The sequence below is a fragment of the Microcaecilia unicolor genome, chromosome 3 (genome assembly GCF_901765095.1).
Source record: "Microcaecilia unicolor chromosome 3, aMicUni1.1, whole genome shotgun sequence".
Taxonomy (NCBI): Eukaryota; Metazoa; Chordata; class Amphibia; order Gymnophiona; family Siphonopidae; genus Microcaecilia; species Microcaecilia unicolor.
The window spans coordinates 52,361,430-52,381,015 of NC_044033.1; the positions used below are offsets into that span (position 1 = coordinate 52,361,430).

Consider the following 19,586-nt stretch of genomic DNA (forward strand, 5'->3'; position numbering starts at 1 on the left):
CCATCTCAAAATTCCAACAAAATTCCAACTGCCTGCACCCTAAAAGAATGTATCATTTCAACTGGTACTGAGATGACTTGGCCCATGCAGGGCCAATGGAAGAGTATTGAGTGCCCTAGACAAACCTTCAGCTTATGTCCCCACAATTAACTTTCAGCCCCCCCCCCCCCTAATTTGTCCCCCAGGACAGCACACTTTTAATTATTAAACTTTGTTGCATGTGAGTATGTGTATTTATCACTGCCACACAAATAGTGAGAGCAATTTCTAAAAGTCATTCACTCAGGTAACTACTAATCATCTCTATAGTGCTACTAGACGTATGCAGCGCTGTACACATTATATGCAGGTACTTTCTCTGTCCCTAGAGGGCTCACAATCTTTTTGTACCTGGGGTAATGGAGGGTTAAGTGACTTGCCCAAGGTCAGAAGGAGCTGCAGTGAGAATTGAACCCAGGTTGCCAGGATCAAAGCCCGCTGTACTAACCATTAGGTCATTCCTCCACTAGAAAGAAATGCATGTCCTCCTGCTCTGTGCAAAATAAAGCCGACAGATGTAAATTCTCAGCACTGACATAATTCAATCACTAAACTGAAAATAAAATCATTTTTCCTACCTTTGTAGTCTGGTGATTTTATATTCCAGTTATCTTGTTTCCAATCTTTGGTTCTGCTTTCCTCTGTCTGCCCTCTTAACTCTCCAGGGCCTCCTTTCCAAATGCAATTTCTTTTCCCACTTCCTGCCCTATGTCTGTTTGGCACTAAGCTTTCACGTTCAGCTTTCTTCAATTTCTCTGCCTCCTTCTCAAATCTATCTTCTTTTCCCTCTCTCTTCCCTTCCTGTGCAACCTGTCTCCCCTCTTCTCCTCCCTTCATGTGTAGCCTGCTTCTCCTTCTTTCCTTCCCTTCATATGTAGCCTGCCTCCCCCTCTTCCCTTCCCTTTATGCTCAGCCTGTTCCCCCTCTTCCCTTCCCTTTATGCTCAGCCTGTTCCCCCTCTTGCCTTCCCTTTATGCTCAGTCTGTCCCTCTGTTCCCTCCTGCAGGTCAATATCTTTTCCTACCTTCCTTCCTTCTCACCCCTCAGGCCTCTCTCTCCTGTCCGCTGCAATTCTATAAACTTTGCGGTTGCCAATAGCTATTAGAGCAGGTCTTCCTCTGGATATCCGGAGGCTTTCTCTCTGACGCACCCCTACCACACCGAAAAAAGAAAATTCCATCAGAAGGAAGGACCCTGAGACTGGCCAGAGGAAAGCCTATTCTAATATCTGTGGCAACAGCAAAGTTTGTAGAATTGCAGCGGAGGGAAGAAAGACCCAAGGGGTGGAAGGAGAAAGATAGTGAAGTGCGCTGATTCTGTTCTGTATATATGTAACTTTGTAAGTCTATGTGTTTTGAAAATGAGCACCAAAGTCAATCTAGTGTGTATTCTTCAGTCCATATAATTTTATGAACTAAAAAAGGCAAACTAAATGCATATTCCTGAAACAGCCACAAACATGTGCATTTCACAGGCTTATTTTCGAAAGAGAAGGGCGCCCATCTTCCGACACAAATCGGGAGATGGGCGTCCTTCTCTCAGGGACACCCAAATCGGCATAATTGAAAGCCGATTTTGGGCGTCCTCAACTGCTTCCCGTCACGGGGACGACGAAAGTTCATGGGGGCGTGTCGGCAGCGTAGCGAAGGCGAAACTGGGGCATGCTTAAGAGATGGGCGTCCTCGGCCAATAATAGAAAAAAGAAGGGTGTCCCTGATGAGCACTTGGCCGACTTTACCTGGTCAATTTTTGTCTTGCGACCAAGCCTCAAAGAGGTGCCCGAACTGACCAGATGACCACTGGAGGGAATCGGGGATGACCTCCCCTTACTCCCCCAGTGGTCACCAACCCCTTCCCACCCTAAAAAAAAAAAAAACTTAAAAAAATTATTTTGCCAGTCTCAAATGTCATACCCAGCTCCATCACAGCAGTATGCAGGTCACTGGAGCAGTTTTAGTGGGTGTAGCGCACTTCAGCCAGGTGGACCCAGGCCCATCCCCCCCCCCACCTGTTAAACTTGTGGTGGCAAATGTGAGCCCTCCAAAACCCACCCAAAACCCACTGTACCCACATGTAGATGCCCCCCTTCACCCCTTAGGGCTATGGTAGTGGTGTACAGTTGTGGAGAGTGGGTATTGGGGGGGGGGGGGGTTTGGGGGGCTCAGCACCCAAGGTAAGGGAGCTATGCACCTGGGAGCAATTTGTGAAGTCGACTGCAGTGCCCCCAAGGGTGCCCGGTTGGTGTCCTGGAATGTCAGGGGGACCAGTGCACTACAAATTCTGGCTCTTCCCACGACCAAAGGGCTTGGATTTGGTCGTTTTTGAGATGGGCGACCTCGGTTTCCATTATGGCCGAAAACCGGGGACGACCATCTCTAAGGTCGACCATCTCAACATTTAGGTCAACCATCTCTAAGGTCGACCTAAATGTTGAGATTTGGGCGTCCCCGACCATATTATCGAAACAAAAGATGGATGCCCTTCTTGTTTCGATAATACGGGTTTCCCCGCCCCTTCGCAGGGCCATCCTGCGAGGACGCCCTCATGAAAACTTGGGCGCCCCGTTCGATTATGCCCCTCCAAGTGACTTGAAAACATAAAACAGCATTTAACATGCTCAAAGAGGTCCTTATAATATTGCCCGGCAGTCACCAAGAGCAGTAGCATTCTAGAGGTGACAAAAAACAACTGAAGTCAAGAATATCAAGTTCTGACACTCATATTCACTCAAAAATACTATCAGCATGTACTTTCACCAACAGAGAACATAGGCAGTTTTCAAATATCCACACGTATGAAACAAAGTTTAATATATGAAAGCATGCTATCCAATTATGTGTTTTTATATGATTGTTCTGGGAGGGGAACTCTGGGGCTCATCATGATTGCTGAGTTTAATTATCAATATATATAGGCTATAGACTTGCTTTAAAAGATACTTCAATATTCCACCAACACAAGTCTTATTATATTTCACTAGATCCAAATAATTATCTTAAAACTCTTATTCAAAAAGAGGAGGAAAAAGATTTCAGAAGCTCAGCAGACTGCCTTATATAGAAGACTGCTTTATGTTTGCGATTAAAAAAAAAAAAACTGCTATAAGGACACGCTTTTTGCACGAGAAATGGTTACCCTTCTGAGGAAGCTTTAAGTGAAACAGAGGCGTTCTGTTGAGCAAACCAGCAAGATTTTTCACTTTCCAGATAAGTGTTCTTACTTTGTTGCTTTAAAGTCATAAGTATCACCATAAGCAGTATTATGTATCAATTTTTATAAAAATGAAAATATAATGCAATTAAAGGAGATTTTTTAAGACTAATGAGGAAGCTTGCTCAGCTGAAAGTTTGTCTTCACATAAGGCAGTCTTCAATATAAATCCCAATAAATAAGGCAGTCTGCTTAGGTTCTGATGACTTTTTCTTCCTCTTTTTGAATAAGAGTTCCGAGATAGATATTTGGACCTAGTGAAATATAACAAAACTTGTGTTGGTGGAATATTTGAGTTTAGTTATCATAATTTCAGGGAAGGGGACCTGGAAGCCTGGCAGTCAAATGAGGGTGATCCAAGGCTGAAGGTTCACCTACGGTGTCCAATAAAATATGTGCATATATTTAAATGTATGGTTATGTTTTCCCTCTGCTTCAACCCGTGCTCAAGTTGCACAATAACAAAAAAGCCACCAAGATAGATGCTCACAAAGCACAAATGTATTGTCTGTTTCGTGTACATACCCGTGGTGAAAAAGTCCATGTTTTGGAATTTTTGGGCTGCCATGTAGCTCGAACTGTATGAATGTTACTTAACACCTGAAAGGAAATATACATGAAAGTAGTGTTTTAATAAACTGATTTTCTTTTTACAGGCGTTCAAATATTTGAAAGGTGTTAATCCGCAAACAAACCTTTCCGGAGAAAGGAAGACTGTAGAACTAGAGGACGTGAACTGAGAGGACGTGAACTGAGGTTGAAGGGGGGCAGACACAGGAATTATTTTTTCAGGGAGAGGGTGGTGGAGATGAAAATGGTAACAGAATTCAGAAATGCATGGGATAAACACAAAGAAATCCTGTTTAGAAGGAATGGATCAACAGAAGCTTAGTGGAGATTGGGTGGCAACACTGGTAATTCATTCTTACATTATTGTGTCTTCACAGAAATCTTTGCTTTATGCTTTAATTGCTTCTCGTCTAGACTACTGTAATATAGTCTACTACTACTACTATTAAACATTTCTATAGCGCTACTAGACTTACGCAGCGCTGTACAAATTAACATAAAAAGACAGTCCCTGCTCAACAGAGCTTACAATCTAAATTGAACAGACAGCTAGGGGTGGGGAAATTGCAGTGGTAGGGGTGATAAGTGAGGGTGTTGAGTAAGAGAGTCATGCAAGAAAGCAGTAGCAAAGAGGTGGGCTTTAAGCCTAGACTTGAAGACAGCCTATGCTGTTTTACCCGCTTATCTTATCAAACGACTTGAAACAGTTCAAAACATGGCAATAAGGCTTTTCTGTTCGGCTGAATATCGCAACTGTCACTTCCTTATTCAGACATCATTGGCTTCCTAGTCACCTGTGTATACAATACAAACTACTGACACTAACTCACAGACCACCATATATTGATCAACCTGCTCTCCTCTCATATTGCTTTACATGTACCTCTAAGGACTCTAAGATCATTACATGATGGTCGTCTCCTCGTCAAGCACATTTAGTATCAACCTGCTAAGGTGCCTTTTTCTGTGCTGCATCTTTCTTATGGAATTCGCTTCCAGTAATACTGCTTACAGCACCATCTTTCCTAAAATGTTGGTCAGGATTTAAAACTTACTTATTTGAAAACACAGAGTCCCTAATCGGCTAACTGAACAGTGAAAGGGCAAATGATATGTCTCTATAACGTTGAGTCTCCTTTTTCTTAGTTCTGTCCTATTATTTTATAATGCTCTTTTCCTTTTAATTCGATATTGCTTTATGTACACTGCATTGTTTGCTTGTCAAGTAGTGCGGTATATCAAGCTAAATAAACTATAAATCGGTGGTTTCCATACCTGGTCCTGGGGGCGCCCCTGCCAGTCAGGTTTTCAGGATATCCACAATGAATATTCATGAGAGTGATCTGCATGCAGTGGAGGCAGTGCATGCAAATTTCTTTCCCCCCCCCCCCCCCCCCCCCCCCCACCCCTCCTTATTTTTATTGAATTCCTTATTCAAATCCTTCCCTTAACATTGTTACACTTATATTTCCGCTATCTAACATGATTTGGCTAGTCTATTGCGCAGTTCTGTATCTATTCAGTCTCCCCTCCCTGTGTCGTATCTGCCCTATAGTTTGATTATCGTGGTCTTTAGCTGGGCCTTTCATTTTTGTCTGGAGGGGGTTTGGCCTCAGCACTGACTGCTCTGGCCAGTCTGGTTTGTGCAATTTATTTAGGACCTTGCCATCCCTTTAGTAGGGACCATGTTTTTTTTTTTTTTTTTTAAAATCTGTGGGTCTTGTCGTGCCATCTAGCTGCTGCTTCTTCTATGTTTCTGATCCATAACATTTTGTTATACCATTGTAGCAGTGAAGGCAGAGTTGGTTGTTTCCATCCTCTGGCAATGACCAGATGTGCTGCTAATAGTAGTTGTGAGGCTAAGTCCTTCTTTTGGAGGCACTTGTTCTGCATTTCTCCTAGGTATCCCAACAGCATGGTTTTTATTCTTTAGTTCAGATTGTTGCCTGTTAGGGTTTGAGTCCATCGGTGTATGCTTGTCCAGAAGGTTTGTATAGCTGGCCAGTCCCACCAGATGTGGTTGAATGTTCCTTGTTGGCCACACCCCCTCCAGCATATGTCAGGTATGTTGTTGTTGTTAGCATGTAGGGTTACTGGCGTGATGTAAGATTTGTATACCACCTCATATTGTATGTCTAGCTGTGTTAGACAGTGTGAGGCCTTTCCTCGGTCACGCCATATTTCTTGCCGTGTTTGGGGGTCTGCATTTATTCCCAACTATGATATCCATTTTTGTACGTAGCCGATTTCTTGTGTATCATTATTTATCTGCAATTCTGTCAAGAAGACGTATAATTGGGCCAAGGGCCCTCTCCATCTCCTCCAGCTATGGAAGTATTCCTCTATTGTGATTAATTTTTTCTGGTAGTATTGTTTTTCTGCGTGGAGGTTGTGTAATATTTGTAAAATTGGGAAGATGGTTGGGGGGTGTCTGCATTTGGTTTCTGTCTCTGTTCTATTTATAATTCTCCCATTTTAAATGTAGTCCCTTACGTGTCATAGTCTTTGTTATCTTTTTTATTTATTTGTTACATTTGTATCATCCATTGAAACCTGTTTTTTTTTTGCTTCTGGGAGCCGAAGCTTGGGTCGTTCAGTATTTTCTTCATGGGTGAGTGTTCGGCTACTATTGCAGCCCATTGAGTCACTTTGTGCTATGTTTTTAAGGTAGGCCCTATTAGTGAGTGGTTTTCCTTCAGGTAAAATAGTAATGTGGCTGGGGGATCTGTTGTCAGGTCTTTGCCTTCTAATCCCTTCCAGTGCTGGTCCTCTTGCTCTGTGTAACAGTGTAGTGCCGTTCTGAGCAAGGCAGCCTGATGGTACTTTTGGAGGTTTGGCACATAGGAGCCAACTTTTCAAAATTATTGTGAGTGCTAAGTCCAATGGAAATAACCCCTCCACGGACACATACAAGGAATTTTCTCAATAATGGGGGTGCTCAAGCACCCACAGAGCCGGCTCTATGACTCCTAGTCCCCCCTTATTTTTTGGTCATTTAAGTTGTCTTAAGGACACTCTGTGTTTTTTTGTTTTTCCACAGGAAGTTGGCTATCCTGGTGTCTAACTGTGTAAACAAGGTCATAGGAATCTGACAGGGTAGCATCTGGAAGAAGAACATAAATCTGGGGAGGAAGTTCATTTTGATGACATTAGCTCTTGTGAGTAGTGAGTTCACCAGGAAGTTCCACCTATCTAGGTCTTTGTGGATCTTTTCCAGCAGTGGGGGAGTAGTGTTGCTCATAGAGGTTATCTAACTGTGCTGCGATAGTGATGCCTAGGTAGTTTAGCATGCAGATTTCTCTAATGAATATTTATTGTGGCTATCCTGAAAACCTGACTGGCTGGGATGCCTCCAGGATCAAGTTTGGGAACCATTGCCATAAACCATAAATCAACTCACAGAAAAATACAGATAGCATAAAATAATGCAAACAAAAAGATGAAGTCACGTGACCCATCTGTCAGAATCCTTAACACTATATAACGTTCCAGGCATGTCCAAATGCAATAAATTACCTTGTTACCATCAAACAGGCAAAGGCGGATATGTCTGCTGAGCACCTGTATGCTTGTGCCTGGCAAAGGAATCATTTTACAGCTCCACAGAGTCAAGATGAGTGAAAAATGAGTCGGTCTTGCTTGAATCTGAGAGACAAAATTACATTATCAGTAAGCTACATAATTCTTCCATTTCAAGATTAATTACCTTCACAGATATTTGAATTTTGTAATAGTCATTTCTTTTTCATGATTACTAATCTCCATCAAACAATTCAACATATTTGTTACTCATCTACCAATAGAAGACAATGTTTGTCATAACAGTGAGGCACTAATTTATGGTCAAATGCAGTGACTTGCATGTTTCTCAAAGAATGTGCCAAAAAAGCTACCTAGTGCATAACTCATAAAGTTCTTATCAGTGTGTATGTGTATGGAACAGTATCTAAACATTCTAATGGTGGATCAGTCACTGAAGCTCATTGCATGTGAAGTATCCACCACCAAAAATATGACTTTCCAGCTCAGGTACTTCAGGCAATAAAAGTCTAATGGCTCAAAACGAGCTTTCATCAGCTTGGTTAGAACAATGTAGAGATCCCAGACACAGTGGGCTGGTAGGAGGCTTCAAGAGAATAAAGCCCCACATAAGATGTATAAGGTATTTAAACAGTTTTTGTGTGGTATAAGGAGAGGAGTGTGGTAGCCGTGTCAAAGAAGGGCAACCTTCAAAAGCTAATCAAGAAATGTATTAAGTTATGTCCAATAAAAAAGGTATCATCTTATTTTCTTTTCCATATTTTATTTTGTTTGATTTCTATTGATAACCTGTGTGGTATAAGAAAGGAGGTTTAGGGCTTTTCCAGCACACGAGATAGCAAACATTTTCCAGTTACAACCATAAGACTGCCTTGTTGAGGCTTTCCTAGAAGCCAAAGGATATGCTCTAGGGCAAATCACAGTTTGGGGCAAGAAACCTGACATCTGGATGCAACATTGTTCCCTGATCCTATATGAGCAGGGTCAGAAAATTATCCAATCTGATAAGTCTCCTTATGTTGACCAATAGGGGACTACAAGGATGATGGTATCCTGGTCCTGCTTGACTTTTAGGAGGGTCTTAGCTATAAGCGGTATGAAATGATAGGCATACAGAACCCCCCCCCCCCTCAATAATCTGAGTCTAGTCTTCAACCTGTCTCTGTCCTGCAATGTTGAGAGATTTCTGTTCTGAAGAGATGTGAACAGATTCATCTCTGTGTTCCCCACTTGTGAAAGGGGATTTTCACTCTTCCTGAACCACAGACTACTTGTGTGGTTAAAGCAGTCAGCTCAGTTTGTCTATCAGGACATTGTTCTTCCCTGCCAGTTACAAGATCTGAGGTCATCCCATGAGAGATCCATACACAGATAATCCAAACATGGGAGGTAGAACTCTGTTTCTCATTCCTTGTTGATATAATACGTAGACATTTGGTTCTCCATCTGGGCTAAGATAATTTTATTGGCCCAAGAGCCACATCTGGGACCTTAACTGAATTGGAAGGCCAATAGGTATCTAGGGATATCCAGTAGAGATATAAAGAATGGGACAGCCCAGCCATACCCCTGCATCCCCCCACCACCACCCCTTTATGATTCAAGTATTCTCCCAGCCAGACTCAAGCATCCTACCTTCCAGGCTAGTGAGTTAGGCTGCTTCTCTGGTTGAGTCTGAAGCCAAACTGAGGCCCAAAATCGTGAGTCTATGAACAATGCCCATAGCAAAGGTTTTTGACACCACTAGCTAAACAATTTAAAACAGCAAACACAGTGGCTACACAAGTGTGCAGTTAACCTAGGAGTTTTAAACAGGTGGAATGATGAGGATTCAAAGGATGGAAGGGGAGTGTTTATGTTGCATTTTCTCTGATGTCTTTGTATCGCTCCATGGTGAGACCACACCTCGAATATTGTGTTCAATTCTGGTCACCGCATCTCAAAAAAGATATAGTGGAATTAGAAAAGGTGCAGAGAAGGACGACAAAAATGATAAAGGGGATGGGACGACTTCCCTATGAGGAAAGGCTAAAGCGGCTAGGGCTCTTCAGCTTGGAGAAAAGATGGCTGAGGGGATATATGATAGATAATAAGTGGAGTGGAAAAGGTAGACGTAAAGCGCTTGTTTACTCTTTCCAAAAATACTAGGACTAGGGGGCATTCCATGAAGCTACAAAGTAGTACATTTAAAACGAATTGGAGAAAATATTCCTTCACTCAACATGTAATTAAACTCTGGAATTCGTTACCAGAGAATGTTGTAAAGGCAGATAGCTTTGCAGGGTTTAAAAAAGGTTTGGACGGCTTCCTAAAGGAAAAGTCCATAGACCATTATTAAAATGGGGAAAATCCACTGCTTATTTCTGGGATAAGCAGCATAAAATGTTTTGTACGTTTTGGGGATCTTGATAGGTATTTTGTGACCTGGATTGGCCACTGTTGGAAACAGGATGCTGGGCTTGATGGACCTTTGGTCTGTCCCAGTATGGCAATACTTATGTACTTATGGGCTGCATTGTGTGGGAATATGTGCAAAGGGGGGATGAATGTTCAAGTTTATGTGCAGGGATCATTGTGTGGGCTTTGGGTGAGGTAAGGGGACAAAAATGTGTTTAGGTGAGCGGTGATGGATGAGGTATACGTAAGTTGGTAGAGTGTGTGTGTGTGTTTTGCATTAGATCCAGGTGCACAGCTGCTACAGCATCAGTCAGCAGTCAGAATCCTTTCACTGGCTGAGCAGCCTGCAACAGCACTGTCTTATTTGTGGGAGATGTGGGTGATCTGAGTAGGAAAGAGCTGTGTTGGATTGGATAGTGTATATGTGCCAGTCATGTCAAAAACGTTTCTTGAATCTGTATCCAAGAAATGGGTAAGGGTATGCAGGTGAGGAAACAGGTGTAGGTGTTATTAAATAGGAAGGACAGTGACACTTGTAGAGAGGCACTTTGTGAACACTCTGGGTGAAAACGCCAGACCAAAGGGCAGTACACAGTACTGAAAAGTGCTGTGTTCCCAGCCAAAATCGAAGATACTTCCTGTGTGTGTAAGCATCCTTTAAGTCCAGAGAGCATAGCCAATCGTTCTCTTGAATCATGGGAATAAGGGTGCCCAGGGAAACCATCCTGAACTTTTCTTGGACTAGAAATTTGTTCAGGGCCCTTAGGTCTAGGATGGGACGCATCCCCCCTGTTTTCTTTTGCACAAGGAAGTACCTGGAATAGAATCTCAGCCCTTCTTCCCCTGGTGGAACAGGTTTGACCGCACTGACCTTTAGAAGGGCGGAGAGTTCCTCTGCAAGTACCTGCTTGTGCTGGGAGCTATAAGAATGAGCTCCCGGTGGGCAATTTGGAGGTTTGGATTCCAGATTGAGGGTGTATCCTAACCGGACTATTTGAAGAACCCACCGGTCGGAGGTTATGAGAGGCCACCTTTGATGAAAAAACATCAACCTCCCCCCTACCGGCAAGTCGTCCGGTATGGACACTTTTATTGCGGCTATGCTGAACTGGAGCCAGTCAAAAGCCCGTCCCTTGCTTTTGCTGGGGAGCACCAGGGGCCTTAGGCGCACGCTGTTGACGAGAATGAGCGTGCTGGGGCTGAGCCTGTGCAGACTGTCAAGAAGCAGGAGTGTACCTACAGCTAGGATAGCAATAAGAAGCACTCCTTTTCCCCCAAAAAAAACCTCCTAGATGAGGAGGTAGTAGCAGAAGACGCCTGGCGGGAGAGAGAATCCATAGCATCATTATGCTTCTTGATCTGGTCAACTACATCCTCTACTTTCTCACCAAAAAGGTTATCCCCCCGGCAAGGAACATCCGCCATCCGCTGCTGGACCAAATGATCCAGGTCAGAGACACACAACCATGAGAATCTGCATATCACTATACCTTGAGCAGCGCTCCTGGATGCTACATCAAAAGTGTCGTATGTACCCCTAACCAGGAATTTTCGACACGCCTTCTGCTGCCTGACCACATGGCGAAAAGGCTCGGCCTGCTCCGGAGGGAGTGTATCAACCAAGCTGGACAGTTGCCGCACCGAGTTCGTCAAGTGGATGCTCGTAAAAAGCTGGTATGTCTGGATCTTGGCAGCGATTAATTAATTAAATGTTGCCCACATCCCACACAGCCAACAATCCAAGTAGTTCCATTCTCACACACCCCTTCCATCTACTCAATGAAACACAGCTTTGCACAATGCTAAGAACCAGACATGTAGCTATGGGGAGGCCTGGGCATGCCCCCCACCACCACCTCGAGCTTAGGCCCCCTCCAAAGTTGTGGAACCAAATGCCTGGCTGGCAGGGATGCTTAAGTCCCACTAGCCAAAGAGATTTACTGCCTAGCCCCCATCCATGCTGCCAGAACCGAAGAGATTCTCTGCCAGCAGGAAGTCAGCAGGGTGGCACTTCTGTGCATGCTCAGTTCACACATTGAACTGAGCATGCATGGAAGTGCTGGCCATGGAAGCTGGAGCACCTTAAGTATCCCCGCCAGCAAAGGTATGATTCAGCTAGGGGGGTGGGGGAGAACTGAGAGGAGACGCTTGGCCCCCCAGTCCACCCCTGCGCATCCCTAAAAATCCTGGCCTGGCTACATTCCTGCTTAAAACATGCACATTTCAACTTGCTTCCACAGCAGCAGCAGCAGCTCCATACTGAATAAAACAGAAGGCATTTAAAATATTTCCAAAATAAGCACCATACTGGGGAATATCTCAGAAAAGCAATGAGCTGAGGCAACTATGTATGTGATTTCAGTAGTCTGGATTCCTTCACCAAGATATTAAATTTCAAAATGAATTCCAAGAACCTCAACTTCAGTACTTACACTGATTTTTTCAGGGTCCCATACCAGATCTTTGAAAGTCAGTTGTGAAGGCGTGAGTTCAGGTTTCAAAAAGTAACTTGTATGATATTGCTTTCCTGTAAATAAATACATACACATATAAAACTTGTCTCTCTTTATACTTTAAGACAGCAATTTTTGAAATCCATTTGCCCATGTGAACAGCTATTCACCCAGGTAAAAGGACTATTTAACTTCCAACCCCCTCCTCCCCAATATGGGTTAAACCAGTGGTTCCCAAACCTGGTCCTGAAGGCACCCCAGCCAGTCAGGTATTTAGGATATCCACTATGAGTACCTATGAGAGAGATCTGCATGCACTACCTCCACTGCATGCAAATATCTCTCATGAATATTCAATGTAGATATTCTGAATATTCATTGTAGATATCCTGAAAACCTGACTGGCTGGGGTGCCTCCAGGACCAGGTTTGGGAACCACTGGGTTAAACTAAAGATTGTTCATGGTTTTACAATGTGCATATCTTTATCAACAATTTTATGGCAGTGTTCGCAGAGTCCCAGGGAAAACACCCAGCAAGGTGGAGAAAACGAGAACATTACGATCATGAGGAAAAGTCAAAAGGAGTATGTAGGCAACAGGATGCTTCCACGCACAATGAAGAACAATGATATAGTCAGGCTGGTCACAGAAGGAAATAATCTTTATTTTATTGACTCAACATGGCACCATGTTTCAGCCAAGTGCCTGCTTCAGGAGTCTAAGACAAAAAGGGTATATACAAACGATGAACAAATAACACCAAGAAACGTCAAGAAATATAAAAAAAATTATATCACCACATACAATTATAAGTATATACAAGTATAAAAGTGTAAACATATAAAATTATAAAAACAGGAATAATAGTATGCTTATTATTTAATAGAAATCATATATGGATATAGCTCTCTTTGTATGAGAATAATAGAGTGGAAACACAAAGTAAATATGAATACTTGTAAATGGATGCACAAGAAAGAGTAGTGCGAAAAAAATGCAACGCTAAAGAAGTATATGAAAATTGTCTGCTAAAAGAGATGTAAACACATAAATTGAGGATGAGTCACAGTTTTTTGCCATCATTGTTTCTCACTCATTGGATTAATACATTACTGTGTTTTATCATGCATCACTAATAGTATCCCTATGCTGATGTTTAAGCGCCTTTAGCACGTACTTATTTTATGTCACTCTCATTCTTTCCCTCTGTTTCTCTGCATTGTATCTTATAAGTGAATGGACCAAAAGTGATTTTTGCTTTGAAGTAGCGCTTCATATTTTATTACTTTTAAGTATATTTTACCATTAAGCATATTTTTACCATTTATATATATATTTTTACAGACTTCTGCACTTTCAGTTCACGCCATTTTGTTTACATATCATCTAGTGATATTTATGAAGGTTGGGACACCATCATTTTACAAGCACCTCTTTCTTGTGCACCCATTTACAAGTTTGCATAGTTATTCTATGTATCTCCACTCTATTATTCTCTTACAAAAAAAGAGATATATATCCATACATGATTTCCGTTAAATAACAAGCATATCATTAGTTCTCTTATTTTTATGCTTTTATACCTGTATATACTATTAATTATATGTGATAATATAGTTTTTTTTATATAGTTTCTTGATGTTTCTTGGTGCTATTTGTTCATCGTTTGTATATACCCTTTTTCTCTTGACCCCTGAAGAAGGCACTTGGCCGAAACACGGTGCCGTGTCAAGTCTATAGAGTAAAGATTATTTCCTTCTGTGAACAGCCTGACTACATCGTTGTTCTTCATTGTGCGGGGAAGTGTCCTGTTGCATACACTACTACTAGTGTTCACAGAGTAGCATTAGGCAACAATGAACTATTTTACATTTTCAAAACTATAGAACAGAAGTAAAAATCTAACTTTAGAATGCTCAAATGCAAATATTATAACTCTCAAAAATAAGATAGGAGAGTTAAAATGGACCTGTATAGCACTAAATGTAGAGGCATATGTGGTATCGTGTGTAAGCATTGGAGGCCTGCACCTTTAAAGATGCACAGAAATAATTCAGAGGCAAACAAAAAGATTTACTTCTGTAATCAAAACATCAAAATATAAAGACACCTATCTTCCTCACGGATTTTCCAGCTCAAGTTACCTATCTAAAGGGGGTTTGGTCTCCTACCAGCCGCCAACCAAGTACATTGTTATGAACATTGTACAAACTTTTAAATCTGGAATTGTAAAAACTTTATCTTGCCCTATCTTGTAGTATATATAGCTGCAAACCTCCCTTAAGTCCTTTGCAGTTCTCTCCTTATGTCCCTGACAACACTCTTTCTGGCAAGGCAAAAACTTAGCTTCCTACTTTGCAGGATACCAGATGCCAGGGTCATCCTGAAAGCTGTGTGGGTGGTACAGCCACACTGGATACAGAAATTGCTCCCCGTCCATTGTCTTCCCTACAGCGGCAGAACCACAGTGGGCAAAGTGGGGGTGACATGCAGTGTGTCGCACAGGGCAGGATTCTAGTTCAGGACACTCCTGCCAGCTGCAAACTGCTCACCAGGTACTTGCAATCCTTGGGTAAGTCCTGGAGGATACTTCTCATTCCTCTGGGCCCCTCCTAACTTGTCTCTGCCGTAGAGTGTTCTCTCTGCTGGCTGAACCACACATTCCTCCTGGGCACTCGAGAGCTAGGCCTCTTAATGTGACCCTATGAGGGAGTGCGCTTAAGAAAGACCAGCAGTTTCCTCCTATACACTCCATCATAATGTGGAAAAAATTCTGCCTTAGAAATATACTTATTAATATAGCTCCAGTTATTAGACTAGGATATGCCACTAACTAATCAATAACGTGGAGGGGCATAATCGAACGTCGCCGGCCAAATAGGTCACCAGCGATCTATTTGGCGGTGGCGCAATAGCTGGCCGGAACCGTATTATCAAAAAGATGGCTGGCCATTTTTTTTCGATAATACAGGTTAGACCGGCCAAATGCCTTGGATGTCGCTGGGTTTGAGATGGCCGGTTTTGTTTTTCAGCGATAATGGAAAAAAATGTCGGCCATCTCCAACCCGGCGACATCCAAGGCATTTGGTCGTGGGAGAAGCCAGCATTTGTAGTGCACTTACATGCCAGGACACCAACTGGGCACCCTAGGGGTCAGTGTGGTGGACTTCAGAAACAGCTCCCACATGCATAGCTCCCTTACTGTGGGTGCTGAGCCCCCCCCCAAACCCCCTACCCACAAATGTGCACCCACTAAAAGTGCTCCAGGGACCTGCACACACTCAGGCCTCTAGGACTTGTTGCTGCTGTATAACCTTGGCACAGCAGTTGACACCTGAAGACTAATGTCTTTGAAAAAGTGCTTTATTTGAATAAAGCGAATGCTACATACCTGTAGAAGGTATTCTCCGAGGACAGCAGGCTGATTGTTCTCACTGATGGGTTGACGTCCTCGGCAGCCCCCTCCATCGGAAAGTTTACTAGCAAAGGCCTTTGCTAGTCCTCGCGCGCCCCTGCGCACCGCGCATGCGCGGCCGTCTTCCCGCCCGAAACCGGCTCGAGCCAGCCAGTCCAGTATGTAGCAAGACAATACACTTCAAGGGAAGACTCAACTCCAAAGGGGAGGCGGGCGGGTTTGTGAGAACAATCAGCCTGCTGTCCTCGGAGAATACCTTCTACAGGTATGTAGCATTCGCTTTCCTCCGAGGACAAGCAGGCTGCTTGTTCTCACTGATGGGGTATCCCTAGCCCCCAGGCTCACTCAAAACAACAACCATGGTCAATTGGGCCTCGCAACGGCGAGGACATAACTGAGATTGACCTAAAAAATTTACCAACTAACTGAGAGTGCAGCCTGGAACAGAACAAACAGGGCCCTCGGGGGGTGGAGTTGGATCCTAAAGCCCAAACAGGTTCTGAAGAACTGACTGCCCGAACCGACTGTCGCGTCGGGTATCCTGCTGCAGGCAGTAATGAGATGTGAATGTGTGGACAGATGACCACGTCGCAGCTTTGCAAATTTCCTCCATGGTGGCTGACTTCAAGTGGGCTACCGACGCAGCCATGGCTCTAACATTATGAGCCGTGACATGACCCTCAAGAGCCAGCCCAGCCTGGGCGTAAGTGAAGGAAATGCAATCTGCTAGCCAATTGGATATGGTGCGTTTCCCTACAGCCACTCCCCTCTTGTTGGGATCAAAAGAAACAAACAATTGGGCGGACTGTCTGTGGGGCTGTGTCCGCTCCAGATAGAAGGCCAATGCTCTCTTGCAGTCCAATGTGTGCAGCTGACGTTCAGCAGGGCAGGAATGAGGACGGGGAAAGAATGTTGGCAAGACAATTGACTGATTCAGATGGAACTCCGACACAACCTTCGGCAGAAACTTAGGGTGAGTGCGGAGGACTACTCTGTTATGATGAAATTTGGTGTAAGGGGCCTGGGCTACCAGGGCCTGAAGCTCACTGACTCTACGAGCTGAAGTAACTGCCACCAAGAAAATGACCTTCCAGGTCAAGTACTTCAGATGGCAGGAATTCAGTGGCTCGAAAGGAGGTTTCATCAGCTGGGTGAGAACGACATTGAGATCCCATGACACTGTAGGAGGCTTGACAGGGGGCTTTGACAAAAGCAAACCTCTCATGAAGCGAACAACTAAAGGCTGTCCTGAGATCGGCTTACCTTCCACACGGTAATGGTATGCACTGATTGCACTAAGGTGAACTCTTACAGAGTTGGTCTTGAGACCAGACTCAGACAAGTGCAGAAGGTATTCAAGCAGGGTCTGTGTAGGACAAGAGCGAGGATCTAAGGCCTTGCTGTCACACCAGACGGCAAACCTCCTCCAATGGAAAAAGTAACTTCTCTTAGTGGAATCTTTCCTGGAAGCAAGCAAGATGCGGGAGACACCCTCTGACAGACCCAAAGAGGCAAAGTCTACGCCCTCAACATCCAGGCCGTGAGAGCCAGAGACTGGAGGTTGGGATGCAGAAGCGCCCCTTCGTCCTGTGTGATGAGGGTCGGAAAACACTCCAATCTCCACGGTTCTTCGGAGGACAACTCCAGAAGAAGAGGGAACCAGATCTGACGCGGCCAAAAAGGAGCAATCAGAATCATGGTGCCTCGGTCTTGCTTGAGTTTCAACAAAGTCTTCCCCACCAGAGGTATGGGAGGATAAGCATACAGCAGACCCTCCCCCCAGTCCAGGAGGAAGGCATCCGATGCCAGTCTGCCGTGGGCCTGAAGCCTGGAACAGAACTGAGGGACTTTGTGGTTCACTCGAGATGCGAAGAGATCTACCAAGGGGGTGCCCCACACCTGGAAGATCTGCCGTACCACACGGGAATTGAGCGACCACTCGTGAGGTTGCATAATCCTGCTCAACCTGTCGGCCAGACTGTTGTTTACGCCTGCCAGATATGTGGCTTGGAGCACCATGCCGTGACGGCGAGCCCAGAGCCACATGCTGACGGCTTCCTGACACAGGGGGCGAGATCCGGTGCCCCCCTGCTTGTTGACATAGTACATGGCAACCTGGTTGTCTGTCTGAATTTGGATAATTTGGTGGGACAGCCGATCTCTGAAAGCCTTCAGAGCGTTCCAGATCGCTCGTAACTCCAGAAGATTGATCTGCAGATCGCGTTCCTGGAGGGACCAGCTTCCTTGGGTGTGAAGCCCATCGACATGAGCTCCCCATCCCAGGAGGGACGCATCCGTGGTCAGCACTTTTTGTGGCTGAGGAATTTGGAAGGGACGTCCCAGAGTCAAATTGGAGCAAATCGTCCACCAATACAGGGATTTGAGAAAACTCGTGGACAGGTGGATCACGTCCTCTAGACCCCCCGCGGCCTGATACCACTGGGAGGCTAGGGTCCATTGAGCAGATCTCATGTGAAGGCGGGCCATGGGAGTCACATGAACTGTGGAGGCCATGTGGCCCAGCAATCTCAACATCTGCCGAGCTGTGATCTGCTGGGACGCTCGCACCCGCGAGACGAGGGACAACAAGTTGTTGGCTCTCGTCTCTGGGAGATAGGCGCGAGCCGTCCGAGAATCCAGCAGAGCTCCTATGAATTCGAGTCTCTGCACTGGGAGAAGATGGGACTTTGGATAATTTATCACAAACCCCAGTAGCTCCAGTAGGCGAATAGTCATCTGCATGGACTGCAGGGCTCCTGCCTCGGATGTGTTCTTCACCAGCCAATCGTCGAGATATGGGAACACGTGCACCCCCAGCCTGCGAAGTGCCGCTGCTACCACAGCCAGGCACTTTGTGAACACCCTGGGCGCAGAGGCGAGCCCAAAGGGTAGCACACAGTACTGGAAGTGGCGTGTGCCCAACTGAAATCGCAGATACTGTCTGTGAGCTGGCAGTATCGGGATGTGTGTGTAGGCATCCTTCAAGTCCAGAGAGCATAGCCAATCGTTTTGCTGAATCATGGGGAGAAGGGTGCCCAGGGAAAGCATCCTGAACTTTTCTTTTACGAGATATTTGTTCAGGGCCCTTAGGTCTAGGATGGGACGCATCCCCCCTGTTTTCTTTTCCACAAGGAAGTACCTGGAATAGAATCCCAGCCCTTCTTGTCCGGATGGCACGGGCTCGACCGCATTGGCGCTGAGAAGGGCGGAGAGTTCCTCTGCAAGTACCTGCTTGTGTTGGAAGCTGTAACACTGAGCTCCCGGTGGACAATTTGGAGGTTTGGAGGCCAAATTGAGGGTGTATCCTTGCCGGACTATTTGCAGAACCCACTGATCGGAGGTTATGAGAGGCCACCTTTGGTGAAAAGCTTTCAACCTCCCCCCGACCGGCAGGTCGCCCGGCACTGACACTTGGATGTCGGCTATGCTCTGCTGGAGCCAGTCAAAAGCTCGCCCCTTGCTTTTGCTGGGGAGCCGCGGGGCCTTGCTGAGGCGCACGCTGCTGACGAGAGCGAGCGCGCTGGGGCTTAGCCTGGGCCGCAGGCTGTCGGGAAGGAGGATTGTACCTACGCTTACCAGAAGCATAGGGACCAGTCTTCCTTCCCCCGAAAAATCTTCTACCTGTAGAGGTAGAGGCTGAAGGCTGCCGGCGGGAGAACTTGTCGAATGCGGTGTCCCGCTGGTGGAGAGACTCTACCACCTGCTCGACTTTTTCTCCAAAAATGTTGTCCGCTCGGCAAGGCGAGTCCGCAATCCACTGCTGGAGTCTATTCTCCAGGTCGGCGGCACGCAGCCATGAGAGCCTGCGCATCACCACACCTTGAGCAGCGGCCCTGGACGCAACATCAAAAGTGTCATACACTCCTCTGGCCAGGAATTTTCTGCACGCCTTCAGCTGCCTGACCACCTCCTGAAAAGGCTTGGCTTGCTCAGGGGGAAGAGCATCAACCAAGCCCGCCAA

At 45.2% G+C, this 19,586-nt stretch overlaps 1 protein-coding gene across 1 annotated transcript in view; it reads right to left on the reverse strand.

The window, feature by feature from the left end:
• NPHP1 (nephrocystin 1) overlaps positions 1 to 19,586 on the reverse strand; it is a 134,165-nt gene that overhangs the window by 30,102 nt on the left and 84,477 nt on the right. The window contains exons 10-12 of the mRNA XM_030194632.1: positions 12,189 to 12,283; positions 7,336 to 7,464; positions 3,775 to 3,849 (exon numbers count right to left, since the gene is read on the reverse strand). Of these exons, the coding sequence (XP_030050492.1) occupies positions 3,775 to 3,849; positions 7,336 to 7,464; positions 12,189 to 12,283 (299 nt within the window). The remainder of the gene's footprint in view (positions 1 to 3,774; positions 3,850 to 7,335; positions 7,465 to 12,188; positions 12,284 to 19,586) is intronic.